Genomic DNA, 24,845 nt, shown 5'->3' with positions numbered 1-24,845 from the left:
GTTACCGAAAAACTTGTACCAACAGTTCCAATTAAAACTGAGCTGAATGGCAGTGGGAGTAGTAGCAGCAGCCATGATTTTCCTGTGACAACAGCCCCTCCGTCAGGCGGAGGGTCCACTCCGACATCAACAGGTTAGATGTTATTGTCTTTTAACAGATGAGGTGATAAAAAATAATTGTAAGATACTGGTAATGCAATCATTGTTCGTATGCTAGATCACTGTGAACCTGGATTGCCCATGAGCATGGGGCTCACCACAACTACTGGACCACCTCCAAATGGCATCCAACCTCTGCCCAGTAATGTAATTAACAAACAGCCAGGCAGTATGGAGGCACAGTATATGCAGCAGCAAAGCCAAATATTTGTATTTTCCACCAACTTGGCCAACAAATCTGCTGATGCTGTTCTGCAAGGTCAATACCCATCCATCATTGCCTTTCATTGTGCGCAGCCAGGAACCAAGAAGTACTTAGAGGTATGTAGTTTACCATAAAGTTCAGTATTGTGTCTACTGAAGTGTAGTTGATGCAGAATAGCTAAATATGATTTTTTTATTCAATCTGTGTGTGGAATGGCACTATTTAAACTTCAGATATTGGGTGTGTGAAAACTCATGTTTCTGATGAGTGATTAGTTTTTATCTTAGGTGCACCTGCATGGATTGTAAGGAAGTAACAGGTAGTACTCTTCTAATGTAAATAAGATAAACAGCTTGTTGTTATAGATTTTGTGAGGTGTACTGAGAACCACCTTAATAACTCCCACTACTTTCCTTAAAATGTATTTTGTACTAATGATTTTTGATTTTGAATTTATGAAATGTACTAAAACTCCAGATTTCCCCCTTTCCATGTTTTCTATGTTGTATTACATTACTGCAATTGCATTCTGTTGGTATATGAAGACAGCTCTATTTATGGCTGAGACTAATTTGACTCCAGATGCTGTTCCGTTCGGTCACAAATGTTGTGCCTCAAGTGCAAGTTCTTTTTTACATATGGACAATAATACTTGCATTGCATGTGACTGCAGCATCATAATAATTTCCTTCACTAAGTATGAGAACCTCTTTCCATGTTATATAATCAAGGGAGACATGAAGGGAAGAAACCGCTTACTAGCAGAGCAGAGGGGGAGGCTCCAGGGGGGGGGGGGGGCCCTCAAAGAATGTTGCATAATTTTGAATGTGAATCATGTGAGTTTATTAAAGATAAAATGTATTGTTTTATATTGGAACATTCTGTAAGAGTTCATTTGAAATTAAAGAGTACCCTCAAAGTACAGCAATAATTATTAAAGGAAATTTTCTATAAATCATAAGCTGCACTAGAACTGTTCTATTTGCCAAAACCAGTTTTTGGGTTTTCCATGACAATTCTTGATAACAGATATGCATGTCATTGCTATAGAGATACATAATGTAAGTAGACTTACCTTTCTGGCATTGTACATGCAGTTATCATTTTGTAGACATTGCTGTACATACAGTTGTTTGTTCCTCTATTTGCTGCCACTGATGGTGGGTTATAAATCCGAAAACAGTATTGACAAATAAAACATTTCAAATGGAGCTAATGGTGTATGGACAATTTCCTTTAATAAATATTTGAAAGCTAGGGAGCACCAAGCATTCAAGATTTTTACAGCAATAATATTATATCCATAGTAGGTGGAGAAATTCTGGAATGTACTGCAACTTGGGCTTTATTAGAAGGGCTGTACTTGGTCAAAATTGTTGTAACATAATTATGTATCTAATCTGTGACTGATTTTGATCGTTTTCACATCATATTCAAAAGGTTTACATTCAGTTTTGATTCTTCACACTGGGTGTACACCATCTGCGTGTACACAAAAACTGATTCTAATGCATTTGAAAATGAATCATAAATGCTAGAAACCAGTCATAGTTTAAATAAAGTTCTTCCAGTACTCGGGACCCGAGTTCGAGTCTCGGTCGGGAACACAGTTTTAATCTGCCAGGAAGTTTCGTATCAGCGCACACTCCGCTGCAGAGTGAAAATCTCATTCTGGAAACATCCCCCAGGCTGTGGCTAAGCCATGTCTCTGCTATATCCTTTCTTTCAGGAGTGCTAGTTCTGCAAGGTTCGCAGGAGAGCTTCTGTAAAGTTTGGAAGGCAGGAGACGAGATACTGGCAGAAGTAAAGCTGTGAGTACCGGGCGTGAGTCGTGCTTCGGTAGCTCAGATGGTAGAGCACTTGCCCGCGAAAGGCAAAGGTCCCGAGTTCGAGTCTCGGTCGGGCACACAGTTTTAATCTGCCAGGAAGTTTCATATCAGCGCACACTCCGCTGCAGAGTGAAAATCTCATTCGGGAATCTGTAATTTCTTCATATATATTATTTCAAACCCACAGCAATTCTCGTTTCACCAACTATTGATGGCACTTGATTATTACATTATTTCATTTTAAAAAAAATTGTAGTTGCTTGAATATCATGATAGGTATGGAAGTCTTGCATATTAATCATATGGCAAAATAATCTCCTCTTTTTGTGCTATCATTTGCCATGATTCAATATCTGAAACCATTTACGAGATTGAGGAATTTTGTGAACATTTCATTCTGGCTCATTCACTGGACCCCGACTTCGGGATGATGCATTTTACATACAGTCCATTTTCTCGAGAATGGTGATAGGTAGCAGTGTGCTCCAAGTTAAAAGAATAATTCAGTATATTAGCTGCATTTCATATGCAGCAACATTTAACATAACATGCACCAAATGCAAATTCATAGTGACCTCTATTTTTTATTGCAAACTTTCCTAAAGTCTTGCAGTAGTTTACATAATCCTGAAATATCACAATAGATATGACCATTAATGAAACAGCAGGCAGTTTGTCATGAAGCGGATGAATTAAGCTGTGATATGAGGAAGAATCAACTTACCTTTTTTTTAACTTAACAGTTTCTTTACAATTGTTTGAGAAGGTTGCAGTTTGGCAAGCTTGTGCACCTTACCATTCATGGAATCGAGCCAGCTAGCTAGCTTCGGTGCTGTCATACACTGCATGAGAGGTTCAGCATGTGAAGTAGCCATCACTGTCACCTGCCAGCCGACAGTCATGCGTGGCAGCTAGCAAACTTACAGTGAACGTTATTCTGTGTGATATGGGCTTTAGGTTACCCAGCTATGCTGTGAAAAGAAGGGCATGTTGACACAAAGTTAAATAATAAAAATTTACCAATCATGAAAACAGTGGACTCCATACAAAGGGATACGTTCTAGAAAATAAAGTGAAGGATAACTGAATTTAGTCAAATTCAGTTGGCTGAAGCTTAGGGGGATTAGGTTAGGAAGTGAGACACTGAAACTCATATACAGATTTTGCTATACAAGTTGTACTATTTACACAGAAAAATAACTAATGACAACAGAAGTAAATGGGGTATAAAATGAGTGGAACATGGATAGATAAGTTACTAATAGAATTGTCTGTGAAATTAGAAGATACATATTTGAATCAGATCTAACATAGAGCTTTTAATCTGCCAGATATTTCAGTTCAGCTTACACTCCACCTTTAAAATTTGATGCTGCAGTGTTTAAACAACACAGCTCTTGCCTAAATTTTTGCACAATACTGTTAAGTTTGTTAGTTAAATTGCTTTATGGATGATTACAGAAAAATTAGAGCAATAACATTAAATAGTGACTCTTGAAGTTTATTCCACAAGTCTTGGTTTGATAAGTTTTTTGTACTATTGCCAGTTATTCAGCACTTTGGGGACCGACATTTCTGCTGTGCGCCTTTGTCTTTCTCAAGAAGAGACAAAGACTGATACCCTAGTGTGACTCAACTAGATATAATTGAAATGTAGGTCCACGAAGTACTGAATATACGACAATAATCACATAATCACATCTGAACAATTCTCAGTTGTTGTGGTTGTATTAAATATGAGCTGTTGCGGATATAATTTTTTAAGATACATTTATCTGTTTGAATTGGTTTTTCAGATCTCTAAAAATAATTTTTTCTAAGTTTGTAAAGCACAGATCACTTTCTAGTTAAATCACTCACTTTGAACGCTACATAGATTGCTGAGAAATGTAGCGGTTGTTGACAGGATTAAATATGCTGAGGCTACGACATAGTTTGTTGAGGTTCTCAGTTGACTAACTCACAGTAATGCCTGTAGATTACCAATCATGACATACTGTGAGTACTGCCTTTTATTCTGTTTATTCAAATATTTGTCTGTTTGCTGAAGAGAATGAAAATGTATGTCTGTGGAAATTTACATTGTTGTCATTTTAACTTTGCTTTCACTCTTTGTGTTCCATCTTATAGCTAAAATTTTGTTTTGAAGTTAATTGTAGCACATCATTTTCAAAAGTGACAGTAATTTATGTTATTATAACGTAAATAGTGTCACGAAACTGAAATTTTGTTGGAGCATGCGGGATCCTGTTTGCTTGATTTGTACCTATCTGTCGATGTGTTACAGTTCTTCTTTTGTTCTCAACTGAACTGTGACTTTATGTGTGTTTGTTTATTATGTTATTCCTCTTGCATGTTTGTTTGCATTCAGGCATTTTTGTGTACGCTTTATCTGTTCTGCAGTGTCTTTAAGTATTGTCACAGGTGCAGTGTGTAGAGCGTGACAATTTACTGTTTGGCAACTTGATTGGGCTTGTGCATCTTGCTTGGTCCACAGAAACACCCACTGAAGATGAATCAGTTCAGCCGCCAGAACCCTGCGCAGTGGCTCAATAACCTGGTTCAAATGAAGCAGAAAGGAGGGCCGGGGGGCTTGAAAGGAAGCACCACTCCACTACCTGATCCATGGCTGCAAGTAAGAGCACAAACTAATCAAGTTGCTAGGCAAATTCGCCAATTACATTATTTTTTTTACTCAATAGCAATGTGATTTTGTGTGTGCAATGTTATTCCTGTCATCTCTTCACCTACGGACAATGTTTGTTATGATAATTCTGAGTTAACTTTTGCTTTTGTTTGATGCACGTAATTGTAGGTAGCTAGGCAATTATATGTGGTTTGTCCATCGTGATTGAATATTTGTGTTTCATTTTAGAAGTACCAAATTAATTATGTGTATGTAAAGAATATTAATCTTGTCATTTATTGCATTTCATGTATGTACTTTGTGTTGTAGTTTCATTACAGATCTGTCAATTGATAATTTAGCGAATTTATTGTCACAAATTGAGATTTTCACTTCATGTCTGAGAATCCTATTCTCACTCATCATTGATTGTAAATAACGGCAGTTTCATGGAGACACAGCTTTCAGAGTTTTGTTGGAGCAACCATGTTCTCCTTTTGTACATATTTGTTTTTAATAGGCAGAAATACTTGCTAAAGGTTTGTATACAAATTCAGAATACTTTTGTAGTACTGTAGATTTATATGTTTCTAGGCTGCTTCTCCTTCTCTTTGTCACAGATTCACTGTTCAGATGTTCAAACATGAAAAAAAAGAACAGATTAGACCATGCAAAAGGGTAACATGTATTCCTATTTTTATTAAATAAAGTGATGTGTGTGGAAGCATATGGTAGCGACTTCCAGTATTCCCAATGGTTAATAAATATAGAGTCACATTTGGGAGGACGGCAGTTCAAATTGCCATCCTGATTTAGGTTTTCCATTGTTTTCCTGAATTGCTTAAGGCAACTGTGGTTGATTTTGTGCCCTGTACCTTCCAAATTCGAGCATGTTCTCCTCCTTTTATGGCTTTATCATCAACGGCATTATACCATAATCATCCCTCTTTATTTCCAAGTAACTGGTGCCAAAAGTTATCGTTGTTTATGCTGTGGGTGATGTAGTTTTTGGGGACATGTTATACAGAATATGATTGTAAATGCATAGCTACCAACCTTGAGAAAGGCTGTCAGTGATCACATTGCAGATACTGAGAAGGGAGAGGGGGGGGGGGGAGGGGTCAAGGACATATCTCCCCCCCCCCCCCCCCCCACCCTTCCGAAAGATTTTAATACATAGGAGCCAGATTTAGGTCTTTAAACAATATATATCAAATATTATCCAACCTTAAACAATGAAGATATATTTAATTGTATCATATTAAAATTAATCCAAATTATCATTTTCAGTGAAGAAAACTTCTTCAGCCTCAATGTCACTCACTCTTTCTGGGAATTTGATGGGGAAATCTGCAGTTGGTGATCACTTGGGCACATCCATGTTGTTTATTACTGACTGCTGCCATTTGCATACATTTATTTCTGACTCATAGAAAGTCCCCCCCATGAACCATGGACCTTGTCATTGGTGGGGAGGCTTGCGTGCCTCAGCGATACAGATAGCCGTACCGTAGGTGCAACCACAACGGAGGGGTACCTGTTGAGAGGCCAGACAAACGTGTGGTTCCTGAAGAGGGGCAGCAGCCTTTTCAGTAGTTGCAAGGGCAACAGTCTGGATGATTGACTGATCTGGCCTTGTAACAATAACCAAAACGGCCTTGCTGTGCTGGTACTGCGAACGGCTGAAAGCAAGGGGAAACTACAGCCGTAATTTTTCCTGAGGACATGCAGCTTTACTGTATGATTACATGATGATGGCGTCCTCTTGGGTAAAATATTCCGGAGGTAAAATAGTCCCCCATTCGGATCTCCGGGCGGGGACTACTCAAGAGGATGTCGTTATCAGGAGAAAGAAAACTGGCGTTCTACGGATCGGAGCGTGGAATGTCAGATCCCTTAATCGGGCAGGTAGGTTAGAAAATTTAAAAAGGGAAATGGATAGGTTGAAGTTAGATATAGTGGGAATTAGTGAAGTTCGGTGGCAGGAGGAACAAGACTTCTGGTCAGGTGACTACAGGGTTATAAACACAAAATCAAACAGGGGTAATGCAGGAGTAGGTTTAATAATGAATAGGACAATAGGAATGCGGGTAAGCTACTACAAACAGCATAGTGAACGCATTATTGTGGCCAAGATAGATACGAAGCCCACACCTACTATGCCAACTAGCTCTGCAGATGACGAAGAAATTGAAGAAATGTATGATGAAATAAAAGAAATTATTCAGATTGTGAAGGGGGACGAAAATTTAATAGTCATGGATGACTGGAATTCGAGTGTAGGAAAAGGGAGAGAAGGAAACATAGTAGGTGAATATGGATTGGGGCTAAGAAATGAAAGAGGAAGCCGCCTGGTAGAATTTTGTACAGAGCACAACATAATCATAGCTAACACTTGGTTTAAGAATCATGAAAGAAGGTTGTATACATGGAAGAACCCTGGAGATACTAAAAGGTATCAGATAGATTATATAATGGTAAGACAGAGATTTAGGAACCAGGTTTTAAATTGTAAGACATTTCCAGGGGCAGATGTGGACTCTGACCACAATCTATTGGTTATGACCTGTAGATTAAAACTGAAGAAACTGCAAAAAGGTGGGAATTTAAGGAGATGGGACCTGGATAAACTAAAAGAACCAGAGGTTGTACAGAGATTCAGGGAGAGCATAAGGGAGCAATTGACAGGAATGGGGGAAATAAATACAGTAGAAGAAGAATGGGTAGCTTTGAGGGATGAAGTAGCTAAGGCAGCAGAGGATCAAGTAGGTAAAAAGACGAGGGCTAGTAGAAATCCTTGGGTAACAGAAGAAATATTGAATTTAATTGATGAAAGGAGAAAATATAAAAATGCAGTAAGTGAAACAGGCAAAAAGGAATACAAACGTCTCAAAAATGAGATCGACAGGAAGTGCAAAATGGCTAAGCAGGGATGGCTAGAAGACAAATGTAAGGATGTAGAGGCCTATCTCACTAGGGGTAAGATAGATACCGCCTACAGGAAAATTAAAGAGACCTTTGGAGATAAGAGAACGACTTGTATGAATATCAAGAGCTCAGATGGAAACCCAGTTCTAAGCAAAGAAGGGAAAGCAGAAAGGTGGAAGGAGTATATAGAGGGTCTATACAAGGGCGATGTACTTGAGGACAATATTATGGAAATGGAAGAGGATGTAGATGAAGATGAAATGGGAGATATGATACTGCGTGAAGAGTTTGACAGAGCACTGAAAGACCTGAGTCGAAACAAGGCCCCCGGAGTAGACAATATTCCATTGGAACTACTGACGGCCGTGGGAGAGCCAGTCCTGACAAAGCTCTACCATCTGGTGAGCAAGATGTATGAAACAGGCGAAATACCCTCAGACTTCAAGAAGAATATAATAATTCCAATCCCAAAGAAAGCAGGTGTTGACAGATGTGAAAATTACCGAACTATCACCTTAATAAGTCACAGCTGCAAAATACTAACACGAATTCTTTACAGGCGAATGGAAAAACTAGTAGAAGCCAACCTCGGGGAAGATCAGTTTGGATTCCGTAGAAACACTGGAACACGTGAGGCAATACTGACCTTACGACTTATCTTAGAAGAAAGATTAAGGAAAGGCAAACCTACGTTTCTAGCATTTATAGACTTAGAGAAAGCTTTTGACAATGTTGACTGGAATACTCTCTTTCAAATTCTAAAGGTGGCAGGGGTAAAATACAGGGAGTGAAAGGCTATTTACAATTTGTACAGAAACCAGATGGCAGTTATAAGAGTCGAGGGGCATGAAAGGGAAGCAGTGGTTGGGAAGGGAGTAAGACAGGGTTGTAGCCTCTCCCCGATGTTGTTCAATCTGTATATTGAGCAAGCAGTAAAGGAAACAAAAGAAAAATTCGGAGTAGGTATTAAAATTCATGGAGAAGAAATAAAAACTTTGAGGTTCGCTGATGACATTGTAATTCTGTCAGAGACAGCAAAGGACTTGGAAGAGCAGTTGAATGGAATGGACAGTGTCTTGAAAGGAGGATATAAGATGAACATCAACAAAAGCAAAACAAGGATAATTGAATGTAGTCTAATTAAGTCGGGTGATGCTGAGGGAATTAGATTAGGAAATGAGGCACTTAAAGTAGTAAAGGAGTTTTGCTATTTGGGGAGCAAAATAACTGATGATGGTCGAAGTAGAGAGGATATAAAATGTAGGCTGGCAATGGCAAGGAAAGCGTTTCTGAAGAAGAGAAATTTGTTAACATCCAGTATTGATTTAAGTATCAGGAAGTCATTTCTGAAAGTATTCGTATGGAGTGTAGCCATGTATGGAAGTGAAACATGGACGATAAATAGTTTGGACAAGAAGAGAATAGAAGCTTTTGAAATGTGGTGCTACAGAAGAATGCTAAAGATTAGATGGGTAGATCACATAACTAATGAGGAAGTATTGAATAGGATTGGGGAGAAGAGAAATTTGTGGCACAACTTGACCAGAAGAAGGGATCGGTTGGTAGGACATGTTCTGAGGCATCAAGGGATCACCAATTTAGTATTGGAGGGCAGCGTGGAGGGTAAAAATCGTAGAGGGAGACCAAGAGATGAATACACTAAGCAGATTCAGAAGGATGTAGGTTGCAATAGGTACTGGGAGATGAAAAAGCTTGCACAGGATAGAGTAGCATGGAGAGCTGCATCAAACCAGTCTCAGGACTGAAGACCACAACAACAACAACAACAACAACAACAACAACATAGAAAGTGTTGTAAACCTCTCCTCCTCCTCCTCCTCCTGCCCCCCCTCCCCCTTCCCCTCCCCCCACTCATCCCACCACCTTTTCGTATGGCAGCAACTCACATAATTTGCTGATGATAAATTTTTCCAAAGTCAGATAACGAATACTGTTGTGCTGTGATATTGAGTTAACGAATGCTGTTCTTGCTGTGGTATTGAGAAATGAAGACCTTAATTTTTCTTTATCTGCATCTCTGTTGCTGGAGCGAAGCAACAAAATATTTTTTTGTTGGGAGTCGTGCTTCTGTTTAATATTTTTGTAACTATAACTTCAAGCATCACAGAGGCACTTCTCTGCTTCATGTTGTTAAATTTGCTGCTTATCCCCTCCATTTCATAAAAGAACACATGTAAAGACAACACACAACACTGCAGACAGAGCAAAAACAAACACTAGTGCTGTGTAGTGGCATTTAGTGGTAGCAGGCCAGGAACAGTGTTCCTTTGGTCTATATCGACACAGCTGCGGAACACTTGTTTTGTGTTGCCAAGATGCTGACAACATGTTGCAAAGAGTGGTAGTACATGTTTCAAACTCTGTGTAAACATGCTTTTGGTAAGACATGGTGATGAAATTATTCATATACAGCTTTACTGAGTACTTGGGAGGAAATTATTACAATCTATAAAATGTTTCAGTGACATATGATAAGCAAAATGTAAACATTACCTTTTTTAAAAAAATCAAATTGTAAAATGTCTATTTCCATAAATTTTAGTAACTTCCCATAACTGTGTAATTAAGGTGATCAATCCGTAACAATTACGGACAATCCATAATAGTTGGCAGCCATGTAAATGTTAAACAGTTACGCAGCTAACATGCTTTGTTGAGGCTGTTTCATTGTCTGTCAAGGCGAATTGTACTCAGCAACATAAAGTAAGATAAACTTGAAATCATAGAGTTTCATAAACATATAAAAATCAATAAAAGAAATTTAAGAAAAGTAGTAAAATATTGATTCTTACCAAGTGTAACAAGAAACAGTTCATCAGGATGAAAATTTTTAGAGTACCAATGGACAAAATTCAAGAGCATAGTAAATAAGTGTTAGACATGTATGCACCGGTTGTGAAGAATGAGAAGCAGCTGCCATGGTTAACAACCAGTGTTCAGATCATACTATGAAAGTGAGTGTGCGTCATACAGATTTAAATGAAGGGAAAGTCTTGTTGATAAGCAAAATATTTGCAAAGCCACAATGACTGTGAGCAGGGCAAAGTGAAGTGTATCCAATGGATTTAGATGTAAAATTTTGTCTGCTGATGTAATGAAAATTCATAAGAAGTTTTGGTTATATATATAAAGTCAGTAAATAGATAAAGTTGTCTACACAGCCACTCACTGATCATACTGACAATGATGACATAGTGCAGGCCAAAATACTGTTTCCAGTCTACTATAATTGTTTTACAGAGGAAGATCATCCTGTGGTTCATCTTTGTCATCATTGCAAAAATGACACAATGACAGAAATTAAGATATGTTATTGCAGAATAGGAAATTACCTAAAATTGCTCAACAGAGGAAAGATTACTAGCCTGTTGTCTTGACCCAAACAGGTCTGGTGCCCAATATACATGTTTGCAAGGAGCAAACCTCTAGTACAGAAAAGGAGTTGCTGCACAAAGGTAGCTTGCATACATGCAGGCAATGGGACTGCTCAGAGGGCTTATATATCTATTACACAAGTAATATGGGCGACACAAATTGAAACAAGTAATAAGTGTTTATTAAAATATACACAGATATACTCAGCTTTAAGTAATGAATGATACGTGGCTCTGTAGGTAAAGTCCTACACACAAATCTAATCTATCACAGTGAAACACAGCCATCCAAACTGTAAAAGTTTAGTCTTCACTGCTGTAACAAAAGTTGTTTAGTTCATATGCAAGTTTGAATAACATTTTGACACTAAATGTTTACCGTCTGATGATCACTTGTGAATGATGACTGGGTATAATGGCTGCAACTGTTGGCTTGTGTTGGCCAGTAATAATAATAATAATAATAATAATGGTTTATTTGTCCATAATAACTTTTACAGTCATGGACATAGTCAGTCAGTACATACATGAACAATAATAATAGTTTAGTAGTAGAAATAAAGTACATACAACATTAAAAATCCTTGATGGAGTACAAACATTTAGCAATTGACAGCTGTTGTAAAAAAATCTTCCATCGGAAAATGGATTATGATCGGTTGCTTTTTTATTTCTGAACTTTATGTGGCAATCCTCTTTCTTCCTTGTGTTATAACTATGGATATCACTATTTATTATACCGTGCTCCATATTTTCTTTTACAAACAGTATAGTCCTTAGAACATATAATGAATACACTATTAGTATATTATACTTAATGAAGTATTCTCTACAGGATTGACATTTGCTAATATTCGCTATTATCCTAATTGCTCTCTTCTGGGCTCTAAAGGCCCTATCCATGTATACCATTGGTGCTCTGCCCCAAATCTCAATACAGTATTGTAGGTGGGAGTGTGTAATACCAAAATAGATTTGTCTTAAGACTGGTGACGCTATTATGCTAGAAAGGCGTTTTAGCAGGTAGGTATTACACGAGATTTTTTTACACATGTAGCTGATGTGCTCCTTCCATATAAGATGTTCATCAACTATAATACCCAGGAATTTATGTTTATCAATTGTTTCAGTTGATAACTCTGGCTCAGTATCCACTTGTCTTGATTTGTAATTTAGCATAAACTCCATTAGAATTGTCTTTTCTTTATTTAATGCCAATTTATTTTTAGTCATATATTCTGTGGTGAGGCTAGTGTTCTTCATATTATTTTGCACTGCTAGCTGTTTTGTAGGGCCCCGGCTTATGAAGGAGGTGTTGTCGGCATAATTCACAGGGTCTGTGTTTTTTGGAATTATTATATCATTGATGTACACAATGAACAGAAAAGGCCCAATAATACTTCCCTGAGGGACTCCACAGTTAAGAATTTTATAAGATGATTTTACTGTTTGTGTAAGTCCCCGGTTGTATGATACAACTTAACACATTGTCTCCTGTCAGCAAGGTACGATCTTAACAAATCTAATGCCACTCCTCTGACCCCATAAGTTTCTAACTTATGTAGAAGAATGCAGTGATTTACAGTATCAAAAGCCTTAGATAGGTCTAGAAAGGTGCCAATAACTTTGTTTCCATCATCAAGCTTATTCAATACTGCTTGAATAAATGTGGCTATGGCTGTTATTATAGACTTGCCCTTCCTAAAACCGTGCTGAGAACTTTTTAATATATTGTACTTAGAGAAAAATGATTCCATTTGATCAAGAAATAGCCTTTCCAACACCTTAGTAAGTTCTGATGTCAATGAAATAGGCCTTTAATTTTGTACATCAGTAGTTTTTCCCTTTTTATGCACTGGTCTTATTTCAGTGACTTTTAACGAGTCAGGAAATGACCCCTGTCTGAAAGAGCTGTTTATTAAATGATAACTGTAGGTTGGAACTGGTGATCCAGAACTGTTGCTGATGATGAACTGGCCGCATATGATTGTGTGTTCCCATTTATTAGCTACAAGCATAATGATGTCAATCTGTGATATAGTTGGCAATGCAGAAAGTATTTCCTGGTGTCAGTGCCCTCTGTGCCAGCTGAAACAATTATATGTGCATGGAGCAGGCTCTGGAGGTATTGTGGCAGAAGCATAGACAGATTGCCATTTATGAGCGCCATCTATGTGGTGACTGATCAGAACATGGAGGTGGCTGGCATGGAGACTGCCTGGTTGGTGATACCCACTGTAGTTATTGCTGTGTACTGCGTGCGCCTGCACATACAGGATGAACATAATGAGATACCTTCATGATTATATGTGGATTATTGAAAAGAACTTGCTCTCCATTAACAGCAATTGTTCATTGTAACAGTGAAGGTTTCCGAGCAGCTTCAAAGAAGTGTAGGTTTTTGTTGTACTCAAGAAGGGTCATCAGACAAATGCCATCTGTTGGAGGATTACGGGATTATGGAAAAATTTTCACGCATGTTATGGTCTTTATAGAGACCAAAAACCTGTGTAGTAATCAGCATGGGTGCTGCAAACAGCAATCTTGTAAACGTCAACTTGCACCATGAGGTCCAGAGGTCAACAGGAAACTGCGCCCAAGCCGATGCCATGTTCTCTGTCTTCCAGAAAGTGTTCTGATACAATTTTGCTCTTTTGCATAGGGGAAAAAAAATACGAACTTACAGAATATCGGATCAGTTTAGTGACGGTATTGATTATTTCCTAACAAATAAAGCTGTACATGTCATTCTTAAAGAGGATGATTCAGCTTATATGGACACTTACAAACAGTCATGCTTCTCTCTTACCATTTGTGAGTGGAGTGGTAGAGTGAGATAATTGGTAATGGTGTCCAAATTACCCTCTGCCACACAGAATATGGTGGCTTTAGGAGTATACGTGCAGATATATAAAAGAATGTGGCACATGATGATGTTGATGATGTTAGACCTTGTCTAGGCTGTGTGTGTAATAATCATGTACAGAATGAGCAAGACAGTGTCTGGTCACACTTCAACAGTTTGCATCCATTTCAGCTCTGGAGAACAACAATCCAGAACCCTGTTGGCACTGTGGGGTACAGATTTCATTGTTCCACGTGGGTACCTCTACTAATAGCATGACATAGGCAACAGATTAATATTTGTACTTTTCAGGGAAGTTAAAAAAAAATCAAATGTTGGTACATGTCAGTGGCAGACCACATTTGTGTCAAAGACATATGAAACTACGATTACCTCATCTTAGTAGTATGCATTTTGTGGATAAAAATAATAATAGCAAGTGGTGGTTGTCCATGTGCATAATGGGTCTTCTGATATGTATACCATTATCCCTCACAGCTGAACAATACTGCAGTCCGATAAAAGTTACGTATTACTTGACACTTTACATCCTCAAAGATGAGATAAATACGGGAAAAGCCCAGAAATTTTTTATAATTCTTGGAATTTTTCATTGTTTTAGTTTTGAGTTTTACATCTTCAAGGTGTATACGCCCTGGGAAATTGGGAAAACTGTGGAAACTTTTTCATCCAGGAAAAACAAAGAAATTTTTAGAAATCTGGGAATTTTTCATTGTTTTAGTTTTCAATCAAATATTTGGAATTTTGATTGGTAAGAACTGATACTCTAACAAAGAATTTTACTTTAGCCCACTACTGCAGAATAATACTGCAACAGTAAAACATAAATGAGAGAATAACATCAAAATAAGTCTGTAGTTGCAAAGAAAATGTGCCATTTACAACAACAAAGCACAGTGCACACACAATTGTCTGCCAACACAAAATTTGTCAATGGCTGTAGGTTGAAGACTATGCAATACGTAGTAACAATAAACTACTTTCGAGGAGTATGATGTAATGACTGTTTACATTTCTAACAGGTCGGGGTAAAATATTGTGAATGGTGGTTTGAAAATGTTACTTCAAAGTAAATTTCCTTTTACACAAGGTGAATTATATTACATGTGAGAAAATGTGATGATTTTCTTAAATCACAGAGCATTTGACTCTCATTCAAAACTTAACATTTTGCGAGACCAGCCACTTAGAAAAATTTCAGGCCCAGAAGACCAGCCATTTTACTGACACAATTGTATTTGATGTATCTTAAAGTAGTTTATATTGACCGAGATGATGAGGCAATTACATGTTTTTTAAATGGGACGCTATACTTTTTTTACCATCATTCAAACGCTCTGGAAAAGACGCGTATAGTGATGTAACGCATGTTGCTATTGTGATTCAAACTTCACTTAAAAGACACTGGGAAATATTGTACAATTGAAGGTCGAGGCGGTCGGAAGTGGCTGCAGACTGTAAACACGCCTCGCGTGACGCGCAGGCCGAGTTGCTGTGCTGTATGCAGCATGCACGGCCTACGCTATGTAGGTAAATCCTCATCCACCCTCTTTTAAGCAAATTTTGAATCACAATAGCAACATGCGTTACATCACTATACGCGTTCTAATGATGGTCAAAAAAGTATATCGTCCTACTTGAAAAACATGTACTTGCCTCATTATCTCGGTCAATATAAACGTTGTGATTATTGTGCATGTGCCAACGTATGTGCCCCATAGTCCACTATGATTCGCCGAAAACTGCTTGCCGATACGTGCAATCGCCCCCGGATTAAAGTGGGTGTTACGTCTTACGCAACTCACCCTGTATATATTAATTTAAACTGTTAACTTTTCCTATTTGTGTATTTGCACTAATTAACAATGATGTTGCTATTTGCTGACAATGTCACATGTCCTATGCTCTGAATATCTGCAGTCATTGGCTGGTGAGATCAGATGATGTGAGCTATGATGATTGGCTGACGAAAGTGCATCACAAAGCACAGTCTGAATTTCAGTGCTTTGGAAGCTGAAATTCATATTTATACTTTCATAATGCAAAACTGTGCAGTGTACATTTTCCGCACATCAAAGATCTTTCCAAAATGCATTGTTTTTTGCTGGGTTTCATTTCCTGGAGAGCCGGGAAATTCTACACCAGTGTATAAAACCTTCACCATTCAAAGGATTAATAAGTTTTACAGCTTCAAGGGAAATTGTATTGTCACTTAACACAAAAAAAAGTATGTTCTTATCTAAGGAATCCAGATTTTAGTTTTTTCTTGTCTGCATATATGCACTGATCTTGGAACTGTGTTCCTCCAGTCAAAGTTCTCATTATTGCATGTGAACTTTCTGCTAATGCCACAACAAAGTGTCAGTTCACTTGCTATGTTTGAGTAGTGCTCAGCAGCTGATACACTTGGACAAGTGTCTTTTACTAACAGATGTCGAGTCCTGACTGTCAATTGCTGACACAGTGGGCTGTGTTTGGTTCTGTCTGCTGTGTGGGCAATCTGCTTCCTGTTTGCTCTACTGAAAATGCTATCTACATGTTTACTAACTACATTTTATAAGCATTAAATAACAAATAGCACTGGTAGATATTTTCAAAGGTGTTTGACTGTGGGAATCACAGTATTCTCCTAGATAAACTGTAGTTTTATGGGACAGATGCTAAAGCCAACCAGTGGATAATGTCATATGAAACCAAAAAAATGCAGAAAGTTGTACTTAGTAAGTCAAGAAATGTAGTTGGGGGACATTAGCTGACTGGAGGAAATCGTATACGGTGTTCTCCAAGTCTGTCATCTGCACATTATAAAAAAACACAATATATTCAGTTCTGCACATCTGGAGGTTCTGCACCCTTCATATGTGTAACACATGGTGAGAAAATAGAGTGGAAACTTCAAAATCCACAGGTGTCCATATCAGTGAGAATTTAAACTGGAAAAAAAACATTTTGGAACTCCTAAAACAACTTAGTTCAGCCACATTTGGATTTAGAATCATTGCACACCTTGACGAAAGACAAACCAGTAAGTTGACATATTTTATGTATATTCACTCACTTTCATGTGGAATAATGTTCTGGGGTAACTCACTTTAAGAAAGGAAGTGTTCATTGCTCGAAAACGTGCTGTGAGAATATTACGTAGACATCTGTTTAATGAGTTAGGCATTCTGACTGCTGCTTGTCAGTATACTTATTCCCTCATGAAATGTGTTGTAAATAATCCACTGCTTTTCAAAGGAACAATGATGTATATAATTACAGTACGAGAAGAAAAAATTACATTCATTACACCGCAGTAAGGTTTTCTTTAGCACTATGGGTGCCCAATGCTGTAACCAAAATTTCTGTTCACTTACTCAGTGATATAAAATGTCCAACAGCAGAGTAAAATTTGAAAATAAATTGGAATCATTTCCCCTTGACAACTCCTTCTGTTTTGTAGAAGAATTTCTATTATTGTAATGTGTAAAAGGTGTGGAAAAGCAAATTCTCAGGTGAGATGTTTATTCATTCCTGAATGAACATTACAGATTCATTATTTATTGATGACAAACTTGGAAATCAAATAATTGAGGGACAATTAAAGGGACTGTACAGTAAATGGAGCAAAAAGTATCTCACCAGGTTCTGATTACAGAACATAATCATGGTATTCAACAGTTCAAGCCTGACAAGAATGTTCCAGGGATGTGAAGCAGCCCATGTGGCATGTGTTGCATTTGCGTTTAGAGAACAATTTGGAATTCATTTAGAGTTTGTCGGTTATTGAAAGTCAGGTATCAATTAGGAGCACCCCTCTGTGCTCGGTAGGTTTTAGATGTGAGTATCTAGCTGACAGCTACATTATTTGAAATCTCATCAGCTGTTGATTGAGTAACATTCTGTGTGTTGTTAGAAATTTGTGTGTTATGAAAAACAGTTTGCTGTCTTGTTTTCGTGCAGATAATGATCTGAGATCTCATACTTTTGCTCCTTAGTCTTCATGATGTTTCTTGGGGACACACAGAACTTTTCAAAAGTCGATGAAAGTCTCCCCTCCAGAAAAGCATTACTTCAGCCTTGTACTGGAATCCTTAAACGATAACATACAGCAATATTTCCATGGTTCACTCTGGAATTTTACCTGTTGTAAGTACACTGAATATGTTCCTGTTGTAAATAATTGCCGATTAGAATGTGAAAATCTGTTGAGGACTGACTGCCACTGCACATGGTTATTAATTGAGAGAGATCTGTCTCCTGGCATACAGGTTACCTTCATTTTGCTTTCTATTTGATGAACATGTAGATATCCATATGTGAGCAACTGTGTTCATACATAAATTACTTTTCCTTCCAAGGATGCCAATGTGTAGTTAATAGTGTGTAGGACCTTTTACTATTACAGCATTTAATCTTTGACAAAACCTTTGTGGCTAGTTCTGAAACACTGTAGACTAAGTTTATTTCCAAACTTTGCTAAGTATGGTGAAAAATTATTGCTGGTAGGCCAATCTAGCTTTTTTTTTTAAATCAAAACTAAAGGTCAGAGCCCAAATTAGGAAAAAGAGCCCCAATCCATCACATCTCCTTCACCAAATTTCATTATTATTACTACTTGCTCTGGCCTCTGGCTAATGCCTTTTACTGGGTATTCTCTGGATCTGCTCACTCCCATTTGAATGCTACATCATATATTGTGTCTCAGTTCTCCAGGGACACACATTTAGGACTGAGGTTCAAATACATGACCAGCAATCTAGATTCAGATTTTCTTTGGCATCCTTAAATCACCTAAGGTAATTGTGTGACAGTATTTACCATATTGATTCCTTTTGGAAAAGATACACTTATTTACTTTGCCAAACTGAAGAGGTGTAATTACCTTATCATTGATGGGATATTGAACCTTAATTTTTCTACTTCTTCCTTCAGTTCTCTTTAAAATCTTCTATTGTTTCAAAGGGTAATGATGGTGTTGTTGGCACCTCTTTAAGCAATGTCTGCATTTCATCTTGTGATCAATGTCTCCTGAAAAGATGATGAGAAACAGAGATCTATTGTCTCTTGGTGGAGTATTCTGCCACTGATCCATTTTGCAGTAGTTAACGAAGCCAAACCTTTCTGGCTCATTAAAACTGGCTGCTGTACTGTGGCTTGAACCCAGAACCTTCGCCTTTTGGGGGCAAACGCTCTACCACCTGAGCTATCCACACTTGGATATCTCCGTCGGTAGAGATTATGCACAAAAAAGGTTCGAGTGTTGGTCTGGCACAAAATTTTAATCTGCCAGGAAGTTTCAAATTTCTACTCACTCTGGTGTAAAGTGAATGTTTATTCAGTTAACAAAGGTATCAGACAGTTGTATCAGAAAGTATTCTTTAGTCTTTGACAGTCTATATCAGTTAACTTAATAGGCCAAACTGATTATTGGTCGTATTACTTTCCTGACTTTTTTTTTTTAACGTAAAAGATGTGGGTGGATATTACTTTAGTGAAATCTCTCTAACATAATTCTAGAACTTGAGACACCACACGATCATGCCCTTTTCATACACACTCTTATTTCTCCATTGAATCTTTCTGACAGAAAATGTGTTTATGGCATAAATATGCTGGTTTGCATGTATTTATCCATGGATAGGAAGTTTGTTGTAACACAGTACAGTTGGTAGGGCATCTGTTTATCTGCATAGTATAGGTTAACTGGATGCAATCTAATGTTGCATACAGTTGGCTTGATGCAGATAGCCTGTTCTCCAAGCACTTGTATGAATATACAAGTGTAATCCCAAAAGTAAGGTATCCTATTTTTTTATAAGTACATAGATCTGTTTATTTCTACAATGGTTTGCATCAGTTTACAGCTTGAACATTTAGCTATTTTTTGACATAATCACCATTTCTGCCGATGCGTTTTTGTAGATGCTGTGGCAGTTATTGTATGCCCATGTCATACCAGCTCACTGCCATGCTGTTCAGAAAGTTATGAACCTCTTCTTTTACCTCTTTGGAGCTGAATCACTTTCTGGAAAAATGTTAGTCAATGGGTGCCAAGTCAGGACTGTAGGGTTGGTGGGTGATTATGTTCCACTGAAACTGTTGTGGGAGAGCAACGGTTTGCCGAGCGATGTGTGGGCGAATGTTGTCATGGAGAATGTGTACGCCCTTGCTCAACATTCCTCTTCTCCAGTTCTGAATTGCCCGTTTGAGTTTTTTACAGAGTCTCACAGTACCTGTCAGTGTTAATTGTGGTCCCAGCGATTCAGCTCCAATGAGGAGGTGAAAGAAGACGTTCATAACTTTCTGAACAGCATGGCGGCAAGCTGGTATGACATGGGCATACAAAAACTACCACAACGTCTACAGAAATGCGTCGACAGAAATGGCGATTATGTCAAAAAATAGCTAAATGTTCATGCTGTAAACTGATGTAAACTGTTGTAGAAATAAATAGGTCTATGTACTTACAAAAAAAAAAAATAGGAGACCTTACTTTTGGGAATACCCGTGTAGTAGTCATCATTGCCGGATGACTGGTACGTTTGACCTCCACTGTAATATTGCAAGGTAATTTTTGTTAAGACGTGCTACTTCTGTTGCCTATGAAGATTAAAGGATTTGAAAGGAGCGAGTTTCATATCACTGTCTGGCCATCCAAATTACAGGTTTAGTTTTTCGTTGTTTTCCATTAAATAGCTTTAGTAAATGCTAGGATGATTTCTTCAAAACTGACAGCTAATATACTTGTCCTATCCTCATCAACAGGGAATTAAGCACAAAGCTTTTTGCCTGTGTTTTCATTTACACTCAAAATTAATTTTTTTAGCAACTCTACTGAAAGTTTTCTTTTCTATTTCATAAGTCATTAGAAGTAATGCACTTTTGTGAGCTTCTCTTTTCACAAGAATTTTAAGAGGTCACTCAATTATGTTCTCTCTCGGAGTTGTGACGTAAGTTGGTTCTTATCAATGATGTTGGTCATTTTGCCTCATTTTATTTACAGTTTAAGTATTGTATTTTTTTTTGTTAAAAGTGCCTCACAAGAATTCAAAACATGTAAATAGAATATTTCAGGGGAGATAATTCTTGTAATGTAAGGTGAATTTTTGTGAATCCTGTAATTCTTTCATCTTGTGGCTGTTTTGTTGAAATAATATGTACTGTGACATATTGTGACAGATGGAACAGTTAACTTTATTCCATCCTCTTTTTGTGCCATTTCATTCTCCCACTGACAGCTTAACATGGTGGGATGATTTCCATGCTCGTGAATAAGGGAGACAAGTGCCTGTAACAACATGGAGGTGCTTTCCTATGGAGCTGAGAGTTTCCCGTGGTTCTTGTTATCTGCACAGTTTGTCTTTATTACTACAGTTCTGTTCTGTTATATGAGATGGAACATTGATTTGGGATCTTTCCATGTTGATTTATATTCTCTATTGTGCACCAAATCTGCGTCAACTATAACTGCTATAAAATTTCCCAAATGGGTCCACAACTGATCCGATGTCCATAGTTGACAAAAACACACACACGTTTAGAATATATTTATGTGGAAAGACTTATTAAATAACCCAACTTGAGAACTGGCATTGAAGACAATACATATCGGGCGTACATACAATGATATGGATATATTTCTAGCCTATTTCTGACAAATGTATCTTTGGAATATCACTTCATCGTATATGATCGAACTGGATACTAACAATCCTACACGTTTTGCTGTTAGTCAAGTGTCGAGATGAAAAACAAAATACTTGAGGTGCGGAAAGGGGATATGGAAAAAAAGACTTTTTTTTGACAAATCTGTGTGCACTGTTGTGACAAACATTAAAAGCAATAAAACTTGTATTTGAAATTTTTGTATATCTGTTACCATTTCAACAGCATTCTCTCAAAAATATTAAACTTTTTTTCCCTCCAATGTGGTGTTTCACCTCTTAACAGTCATATGGGCACATATAAAAAAAAAAAAAAAAAAAAAAGTGTACCTTATTTTGCTCTACACTACAACATATTCAGAGCTGATCAAAATTGGCTGGCTGGGGTGGCTGAGCGGTTCTAGGCGCTGCAGTCAGGAACTGCGCGGCCGCTACGGTCGCAGGTTCGAATCCTGCCTCGGGCATGGATATGTGTGATGTCCTTAGGTTAGTTAGGTTTAAGTAGTTCTAAGTTCTAGGGGACTGATGATCTCAGAAGTTAAGTCCCATAGTGCTCAGAGCCATTTGAACGATTTTTTTTTAAATCAAAATCGAAGTATATCACTTAGATAGGTTTACTTGTCAGTTGGTCTCATCGTGTCCTACCACATTTGTGCTTCTCATGTTTATCCTGTATGCCATTCATTATGTTTCTTCCCAACTTTGCATGCAGTCTTATATACTTTATTTCCTGCATTTCCTTTGGAATATTGTACTAAATTCATCTTCTCAAATTATTCCCTCTTCTTCTACTCACTTGTTTGGATTTGTGACACTAATTTTGCCACACATGGCCTGGTGCATCATGTTGCCTTCTTAGCATTTCATTACTGTATTGCAATTTTTAACCTTTAAAGAATTATTAGTAATTTATAACCTGTTTCAGTTCGTTTTTTACATGTCAGAATATGTATGGGTAGCTGATAAATGTGCAATACGCACTTTGGACTTTATGTATAAATTACTGTGTTATCTGTAAAAACTTGTTTGCTGATGCATACATAATTTGGACTTTACGTGCATTACAGAGTTATATGCCTGTTAATTTTATTGCTCTAAAACTCAACACTAGTTCAGTATTGTCATTAATTCAACAACTGTTCCAATATTGAAACAAAATGTACAGACAGAAATCACCCTGCTGATTTACTCGATGACCAGGTACGCTGTATGCACAAGTATAAAGTTTGTCACACTAAACAGCATTATTTTCTGGTTTTACGTTACCCTGGTTCTGGTTGTGTAGTGTGAAATAATTATTCTGTGTGTGCAGAGTTTTGGTTTGAAAATGGTCAAAATTTGGTTCCCTTTTCTTTTTCAGCAAAACTCTTTGAATAATGCAAGAAACAGTAAATTATTGTTCAGGCCTTTTACTATGTTATTACCGACATTCATTGTTATTTTTATTCTTTGCCAGAAATAATTAGCAGTCTTTGAGCTACAATGTCATTTTGAACAAATGTTCATTTTTGTGTCAAGTTAATAAAAATCTCACGCACTAGGAAATGGCACTACTAAATTAATTTCTTCATATACGGGTCCACAACCTCCGTGTATCGTCTAAATGATGGAACCCTTATAACCACCGATTGCTGTCAGTTTTATTCCTTTAATGCACCATGGATTTAAATTCCATTACTGGTCAGTTTTGGCCGAAGGCCTTTTTCAGATGCATGATATTGGCATTAAAAACTTGTTTAACATTAACACAAAACAAGTTTTTAAAATGTGACACACACACATCATCAATATCATACCTTTGAAAATGGACGTAGGCTGAGACTGGTCAGTAATGTAATGCATGTGCACAGTGCATTAAAGGAATAAAACTGACAGCCTGTGGTTGTTAAAATAGTTTCACCATTTAGACGACACTACTAAATGATCAAAGCTGCAACTTCATCTCTCTCTGGACATTTAGTCATCTCACACACAGACAGAAAAAAACTGCAACACCAAAAACTAATTAATGTAGAGTAATAAAATTTCAGTAATACATTTGCATAGGTAATGTATGTAAAAGATCAACATAGCAAGACCACAGTGTAATGTAAGTGCGAGGTAAACCATAGCAGATGTGGAATGCTGCAACATTGCAAGACCACATGTCAATCTAAGTGCCAGGTAAACCATTGCAAATGTGAAATGCTGGTACATTAATAATCAGTGTGACCACCAGAATGTTGAATGCAAGCGGGCTTAATTTGTGGGATACGGTTCCAAGCCTGTTGCTCTTGGTCAGTCAATACAGGCTCGACTAATGCTGATGATGGATGATGCTGGAGTTGTCGTCCAATGTATCCCGTATGTGCTCGACCGGAAACAAATCTGGCGATCGAGCAGGCAAAGCAACATGTCAACAGTCTGTAGAGCATGTTGGGTTACAACAGCGGTCTCTGGGCAAGTGTTTTTCATGAATGGCAGCACAACAGGTTGAATAACCAGGTTGACGTACAGATTTGCAGTCAGGGTGCATGGGACAACCGCGAGAATGCTCTTGCTGTCGAATGAAGTCGCACCCCAGATCATAAACTTCAGGTGTAGATCCAGGGTGTCTAGCATGCAGACAGATTTGTTGCAGGCCCACAACTGGCCTCCTTCTAACCAGTGCACGATCATCACTGGCACAGAGTCTGAACTAGCTTTTAACAGAAAATACAACACACCTCCACCCCATCGTCAAATGAGCTTTTGTTTAACACCACTGAAAATGCAAATGGCTGTGGTTTGGGGTCAGTGGAATGCATGCTTTAGGGCGTCTGGTTTGGAGCTGTCCTGGAAGTAACCGATTTGTAACAGTTCGTTGTGTCACTGTGGTGCCAACTGCTGCAGATGTGGTACAATGCACCAGAGCCATACGCAGCTCGATGGTCTTCCCTCTAGGTAGTGCCACGTGGTCGTTTGGAACCCAGTCTTCTTATGAACGTACGTTTTCGTGACCAGCACTGCCAGCAATCGTGTACAGTGGCTACATTCTGCTGAGTCATTCTGCAATGTCGCAGAAGGAACATTCGGCTTCTTGTAGCCCTATTACACAACCTCGTTCGAACTCAGAGAAGTGTTGATAATGGCATCTTTGTCACCTTAAAGGCATGCTTGACTAACATCAATTCACCACATCCTGTCTCAGAAGTAACTAATGCTCACAA

At 37.9% G+C, this 24,845-nt stretch overlaps 1 protein-coding gene across 2 annotated transcripts in view; it reads left to right on the top strand.

Annotated features, from left to right (window-relative positions):
- The window catches only part of LOC126470205 (protein BCL9 homolog), a gene marked incomplete in the record, with an annotated part of 91,772 nt that overhangs the window by 21,000 nt on the left and 45,927 nt on the right, over nucleotides 1-24,845 (top strand). Inside the window, 3 exon segments of one of the 2 annotated variants that reach the window (XM_050097874.1) lie at nucleotides 1-133; nucleotides 218-480; nucleotides 4,691-4,828. In XM_050097874.1, coding sequence (XP_049953831.1) covers nucleotides 1-133; nucleotides 218-480; nucleotides 4,691-4,828 — 534 coding nt within the window. 2 annotated transcript variants of the gene reach the window in all.

Source organism: Schistocerca serialis, chromosome 3, assembly GCF_023864345.2.
Source record: "Schistocerca serialis cubense isolate TAMUIC-IGC-003099 chromosome 3, iqSchSeri2.2, whole genome shotgun sequence".
Classification (NCBI taxonomy): Eukaryota; Metazoa; Arthropoda; class Insecta; order Orthoptera; family Acrididae; genus Schistocerca; species Schistocerca serialis.
The sequence above is the reverse complement of the archived record's forward strand: the minus strand, read 5'-3'. Positions and strand labels throughout refer to the sequence as shown.